At 36.7% G+C, this 7,380-nt stretch overlaps 1 protein-coding gene across 1 annotated transcript in view; it reads right to left on the bottom strand.

The window, feature by feature from the left end:
* SLC9C1 (solute carrier family 9 member C1) overlaps positions 1 to 7,380 on the bottom strand; it is a 99,846-nt gene that overhangs the window by 56,562 nt on the left and 35,904 nt on the right. Inside the window, exons 9-13 of the mRNA XM_023758699.1 lie at positions 5,738 to 5,881; positions 4,127 to 4,301; positions 2,935 to 3,016; positions 918 to 1,084; positions 147 to 272 (exon numbers count right to left, since the gene is read on the bottom strand). Of these exons, the coding sequence (XP_023614467.1) occupies positions 147 to 272; positions 918 to 1,084; positions 2,935 to 3,016; positions 4,127 to 4,301; positions 5,738 to 5,881 (694 nt within the window). The remainder of the gene's footprint in view (positions 1 to 146; positions 273 to 917; positions 1,085 to 2,934; positions 3,017 to 4,126; positions 4,302 to 5,737; positions 5,882 to 7,380) is intronic.

Consider the following 7,380-nt stretch of genomic DNA (forward strand, 5'->3'; position numbering starts at 1 on the left):
AGACAATGTCAAATTTCCCTTTGCCTTTGTAAACAATATATTAAGCTATGCAGGTGAGTATAATCAAGATTATCTTCAGCAAGGGAGAAGTTTTCAGTATAATGTTAGGTCAAAAATACTTTTAGAAGTGTTTAATAAGTACTAACTATTTGTGCTGACAGAATACGCCTGTTGGCCAGTTCCATTGCTTCAATGTTAAGGGTCTCATTTATTTCTGTTTTACAGTTTGGACAGTTCACCTTTTGATGTTCTGTTGTTTCTCCTTGGCTTAACTAAGTAAAACACAAATAAAAACCAAATAAATAATACATGAATATTAACATAGTTTAGCATAAACCTTGAGCAAGTCATACACCAGTTTGGTTTGAAAAATTATAGAAAATTTTCTAGATACAGAAAAATGTTCAAGATTACTTGCATAGTTATCTAGACATAAAATGATTGCCAGTTTGGGGAGGAAAGAGTTATAGCATATCTTTATCTTTACTTGGCATTGTTAACAGTTTATAAAAGCTACTGCATATATAATCACACTTTAAGCCAGTGGTTCTGAAAGTATGCTTCCCCAGTAGCATCTGCATCACCTGGGAATTGTTAGAAATGAACATTTTTAGATCCCTTCACAGACCTACTGAATCCGAACCTCTGGGGAATGCGGCAACACTGCTCCTTGTTTTGAATTTACAACATATATTTTGTGTGTACTTAAAGAGGTTGTCACTTCTACTTTGCCCCACAGTGATCACAAAATTCCCTAAGATCCCCTCCTAACTATTGTTGTAAATAAGGAGTTACCAATACAACGTTTTCTGTCAATTGTAAGTATTAAAATTGTGAATTAATATTTGTAACATTTTTTCTACTTAAGGACAATCATACTACTCTGAAGGGATAAGTTAAAGATATTACTTGCTTACTGCATATGGGTTTTGAAATATAATCGCTTTCTCAACCATGTTCCAATCTGCATTAGCAAGATCTTTATCAAATTTGAGTGCGGAGGCTGCAGATTTGGTTATCTCTTGAAAATGTTGAAATGTATAATAAAGTGACTTATATTTTGTTGATGTGACATCACGCAGACCTTTGATACAAAGAGCACATTTATAAATAGAAGGAACATCACCCTTTTAATCTGAATTATAAAGCTTCCTTTTGTTTTTACTGTATGTACTGAATAGTTTTTTTAATTAAACACTCAACATAAATTGTTTAATAATAAGAACACTAACAATTTCAAAATTTTCTACTTTCATACTCCTCCTAATAACTAATATTTATTGAGTGCTTATCATATGCTCTTTGCACGTATTAAGTTTTGTTTTTATCATCTTGATCACCTTTTGAGGTGAGTCCCTTTTCCCAGTTTAATAGATGAGGAGACAGGGGATTAAACTGGCAGACTGAGTAAAGCAGATTGCCTTTCTCAATGTGGTCAGGCCTCATCCAGTTTGTTGGAGGCCTGAATAGAACAAAAGGCCGAGCAAAATAAAATTCACTCTCTCTGACTGATGGTCTTCAAGGTGGGAAATTGATCCTCCCCTGCCTTCGGATTTGGACTGCAATTTATATCATTGCCTTTCCTGGTTCTCAGGCCTTTGAACTGCATATCCATCGTCTATATCTGTATATGCCATATAGGTATAGGTTTATACATAAATATATGTAAATAATGTACACAGATACATACACATATACAGAGTATGTGTACATATATATCCTACCTATATGTAAAATCATATATATGATATGTATGATATATATTTATCCCTATATATATCTCCAGACCTCATTAAGGTTTGAAGTACTCTTGCTATCAGATATAATTTCCTTTTTTGAGCCATAGAAGCTTGTTTGGAAAGCAATAATGTTTCATGAGCAAATGTTCACTGCTCTTAGTGCAAATAAACAGATGCTCCACACTAAGAATTTTAGGTTTATCTAGCTACTAAGTAGAACAGCTAATACTTTTTGAAAAATGTTATCTCTTTAATCTGTTCTTCCCATTTTATCATGCTAAGGCTCACATAATTTAGGGGGGAGGGGAAGAAAAGGAAAAAGATTTTGTTCCAAATATGAGGAAGGAAGGGAGATTGGGTAGTATTATCCATAAAGATGAAATTTCAGATTGAAAAAAAAAATGTCATTAGAGTGAAACTCCATGTATCATAAAAAGGGTAATAGAACAGTTAAGAATATAATGGATTAAAAGCATCAAGGAATATGTTTCTAGTTCTTAACTGCCATTACCTAGTAGTATGACCTTGGGCAAGGACTTTCAACTCTCTAAGTCTCATTTTCTCAATTGTTAAAAAAGTAGAGGTTTAAAACAGGCACATTATATTATGCAGACATCCTCCTAAAATTGTTATTTCTACTTCCATTCTCCTTACCACCCCCCTCTTCCCAATCAGTTATCCACAGAACTAGAGTGGCCTTTTTAAGACCTTAATCATATATTAATTAAACATATGGCTTCCTCAGTAATCTACTTATCTGTTGTGTTTTTTAATGTATTTACATGTGGTTTGTTTACTTTGATATTACCTTATTTGACTTCTTTACTGACTGTTTACTTATCTCCAATGTAAGCTCTATCAACTCAGAAATCTGATCAGTCTTCATAATGCATCACTGTCAGTTAAAATTGTTCCTGGCATATAGAAGGCTCTTGATACAAGTTTGTCAGATAACTGAATAAACTTACTGTATTATGTTACTTAAACTGGACTAATGTAAGTAAGTAATTTAAAAAAATAAATAAAAAGGTTGTTGGCCTAAACCTTTCATATGACTTTACATAGAGGACCAATTTCCGCTTCAATAAGACATTGTTGATTTGCATTTATATAGCTTCTTTCTTCATTTTTACCAATTCTTTAGCATATTTAGAATACTTCTCTCTTCATTCAGAATATTAATTAGTGGACTTACCTAGTTTACTAACTACCATTGGCAAAATAATTCTATTGACAATCAGGGTGATTAAGCATACTGACACTCCATGAAATAATACCTAGAATTGAAAAATACAAAGTATTGATGACAATTTCATATAATATCTTTTATATTTACCAGTGTAAATTAAGCTAGGTTATACTGTGATAATAGATGCTCATGGAGGGGAGAATTTGGCTATCAGACGTGATGAAAGTACTCTGGGGATTCTCTATCTTCCCACATATATTTCATCCATGCTTTTGGAACCAAACTAAAATCAGGACACATGGTTTGACATAAGTGTATACTTACTTATACAGACATTAGGAGTAAGTAAAAATAAAAACATTTATTGAGTACATACTTTATATCATATATTATCATTTTTAATATATTTTTATTGATTTCAGAGAGAAAGGGGGGAAGAGAGAGAGATAGAAACATTAATTATGAGAGGGAATCATTGATTGACTGCCTCCTGCACACCTCCTATTGGGGTTCGAGCCTGCAACCTAGGAATGTGCCCTTGACTGGAATTGAACCCGGGTCTCTTCAGTCCACAGGCCGATGCTCTATCCACTGAGCCAAACTGACTAGGGCATCATATATTATTTTTTGAGAGGAAGGGAGAAGGAAAAAGAGATAGAGACATCAATGATGAGAGAGAATCATTGATTGGCTGCCTCCTGCAAGCCCCCTACTGGATACCAAGCTCACCACCTGAACATGTGCCCTGACCAGGAGTTGAATCATGATCTCCTGATTCATAGGTTGATGCTCAACCTCTGAGCTATACCAGCCAGGCTCAGATACTATTTTAAATGATTTATATGTTTTTATTCCTTCAACCTTCATAATAAACTCTTCTTTAGGAGTGTGAAGAAGGGACTTAGGGCTCCCCAAGCTAGAATGGGGAAGAGGGAAGTTGCCAGTTGTTCCTCCTCTGCCCATTCTTGCCATCATAGTTAAATCACTCCCACAGTCCAAGTGGGGTTAAGCTACCTCACTACAAAAGCATATTTTAGCCTTGGGTGGGGGACAGGGGCAGGCTAGGAGGTGTCAATGGGGGAAAATAAAGGGGCATATGTGATACTTTCCACAATAAAGTTTTTTTAAAAGCACATTTTAGTATACAACAACAGTTTTAATTAAGTTTTCAAATAAATAAGAACATATGTTCTTTTACTTGCGATTTTTCCCTCTCAGTTCCAACAGAAAGGTCAGAGTAGGCAAGCAGAAGGGCCATCGTTACATTAGGCAAACCTCTCATTTCACTCCAGACCATTATGAATGCCCAGCGCCAGCTGAACCCATCACCAAGTCGAGACAGAAGAGGGCTCAATAATAGAAAGACCAGAAGTCTAAAAGACAAAACAAATTTTTAAAAGTTATTCTTATAATAGAAAGTTCTTTTCATTTCACCCTACTCTATTTCTTCCCCATCTATTCCCTGTGGAATTGCCAACTCTGAGACAAATGAGACATCTTTCATGTACATAGTATCAAAGGAAGGCCAAAGGGCATTCCATAGAGAGACATGCCAAGAAAATGCCATTCATCTTTGTTTCTTCCTGTAGGGTGAGCAATAGGAAAATTTCACATCACTTTTAGTGGTGCTTTTTCAAACAGAAAAGAAAAAGTTTGAGATGTTTTGTAAATTATTTATATACTAGAGGCCTGGTGTACAAAATTCATGCACTCGGTGGGTTGGGTCCCTTAGCCCAGCCTGTGCCCCTCTTGTAGTCCTGGAGCCCTCAGGAGTGGGCCTAAGTCAGCAGTCCCACATCCCCCCTGTGGGAGGGCATTGACCACCAGGGGGCAGCTCCTGCATTAAGCGTCTGCCCCCTGGTGGTCAGTGCATGTCATAGCAACAGGTCATTCTGCCATTTGGTCAATTTGCATATTAGCCTTTTATTATGTAGGATATTCTGTTCTGGGATCCCAAAAGAAATAAAAGTAAATTAAATGAATAAGTAGGGACAAAAGTTCTCTTTTTTTTTCTTTGTAAACTTAAATCTTACTGAATCTGTACAATATTGGTCAACTCATTTATATTTCTTCTTTCACTTATATATCATTCCTATATTTTATACTAATTGTATCTGATAATTTGGGACTAATTTTCATTTACTTGGCACTAGCCAACTTGATATCAACTCCCAACTGATTTTCCTAAATGGAAGTAGAATGTTAATAGTTTGAATGATGGGGCTCTAGTTATACTGGTTTTTTTCTCTCTCTGTCATCTCCTTTTCACCTACATAGGCAGACTTTTTTCCTGCCTCTTCATACTGGGAAAGGGCCAACAAAAATTATTTGAGCAAAAAGGACATTTACAAAAAGAACTTCCTTATGATTTTAAAAACCTCTTTCCAACTATGATTACTAGGAAATTATTTGTTATGAAATATTAAGCAAATAAAGTAAGAACATCTTTTTTTAAAAAATTTATGATAGGTGTTTAACTTCATGAACCCTCAAAGAAAAAGAAAAACTAGTGGATGAAATGAAACAAATGTTAATAGGGTTGCCTCTAGGTAGCAAAATTATAATTTTTTTTTCTTTTTTCTAATCTTAAAAAATCTTACAGAGGTCTTGCATTGCTTTAAAATGAAGTTAAAAACTAAAAACAAAACAAACAGAAAAACACAGCTAAGCACTAATTTGCTGATGATTCTTTGGAAAGTTTATGAATAAAATTTTCATTCTAAGGAATGAAACATTTTTGTTATTTAAAAGAATATCTTCAGGTTTATTCAGTGTTTTATAAACAGAAAACTTTAAATGATATTCTTACCTTAAAACAATAAGTGTGAAGTAGATATTTAATGAATAGTATATATCAGAAAATGATACATATAAATACGTATGTGCAGGAATTAGAAGTCCAATAAAAGTAAACACCATAAGAAAAGCAACAAATGCTAGACAATTCCAGAATCTGCATTTTCAGAAAAAATTAAACACAGTTAATTATGGTGAAATAACATATTTCTTTCAAGGCTTCATATGTGAGTGAGACATTGTGTTAGGCATTATCAAGAAAGTAAAGATAAAGTATTTATAAACACTCAAGGAGCTTATAATTTAACTGGGGAGAAAGTTGCACTAAGGCAAGTAAACAAACAATTCTAAAGCAATTTTGATCAGTTTACACTGAATGTAAATTAGTGTGTGTGGTTTTTTGTGTGTGTGTGTGTTTTGTTTTGGATTGACTTCGAAAGACATGTTTAGGTTGTAATTATGCTCAAAGATACTAACTGTGACGTCCTTGTATCAAACAGGAAGTACTAAAATCATTGCTCTTGAAAGGGAATCCTGAGCTGTTAGTCTGATTTACATAGTGAGAGAATGAAACCTTTGCCTAAAATCTAGAAAGCACTTAGAAGATGTGAATGAATCTTTTATAGCCATGAATGCCCTTTGTAGATTTTCCTTTTGAGGTTTGTGAGCATGCGTTTATTCAGGTGCTCCTGAGCCCAGGAGAACTCTGTCATTCCCAAAGCTCCTGTTCTCATCAGCGGCATGCAGAGCAGCTTGGGAAAGCACACTCAAATCCAGTATGTTGTCAGACTCTGCCCCTGAAACCCTCTAAAGATCATTTTTGCCTCTTCTCCAGGAATACTGTTTTTGCTTAAAAATAAATTCAACACTAACAGTAAATCTTCTTCTGTTACATTAATAAGAAATCTCTGTTTCTAAGAGGTAAAAGTACCTAGGCATTATCACAGAAAATTTTAATATAAAACCTTCTAGCCTGGGAAATTTTAAGGCAAATTATTCAAAATACTAGAGGCCTGGTTCCCTCAGCCTGGCCTGTGCCCTTTTGCAGTCCAGGATCCCTTGGCGAATGTCCAACTGATGGCTTAGGCCCACTGCCTGTGGACCTAAGCCGGCAGTTGGACATCCTTAGGGCGGCCGCGGAGGCGGGAGAGGCTCCCGCCACCACCGCTGCTCTTGCCAGCTGTGAGCCCGGCTCAGGGCTTCTGGCTGAGTGGCACTCCCCCTGTGGGAGCACACTGACCACCAGGGGACAGCTCCTGCATTGAGTGTCTTCCCCTTGGTGGTCAGTGCGCATCATAGTGACCTGTCGTTCCATCATTCAGTGAATTTGCATGTTAGCCTTTTATTATATAGCACTAGTGGCCCAGTGCACAAAATTCATGCATGGGGGGGTGGTGTCCCTCAGCCCAGACTGCACCCTCTCCAATCTGGGGTCCTCGGGGAATGTCCGACTGCCGGTTTAGGCCCGATCCTACAGGCAGTCGGACATCCCTCTCACAATCTGGGACTGCTGGCTCCTAACCACTCACCTGCCTGCCTGCCTGATCGTCCCTAACCACTTTGCCTGTCAGCCTGATCTTCCCAACTGCCACCCTTCAGGCCTGATCACCTCTAACTCCCCCCCCCCCGCTGACCTGATCACCCCCAAATACTCCC

The sequence above is a fragment of the Myotis lucifugus genome, unplaced genomic scaffold, assembly GCF_000147115.1.
Source record: "Myotis lucifugus unplaced genomic scaffold, Myoluc2.0 scaffold_137, whole genome shotgun sequence".
In the NCBI taxonomy this organism is placed as follows: domain Eukaryota; kingdom Metazoa; phylum Chordata; class Mammalia; order Chiroptera; family Vespertilionidae; genus Myotis; species Myotis lucifugus.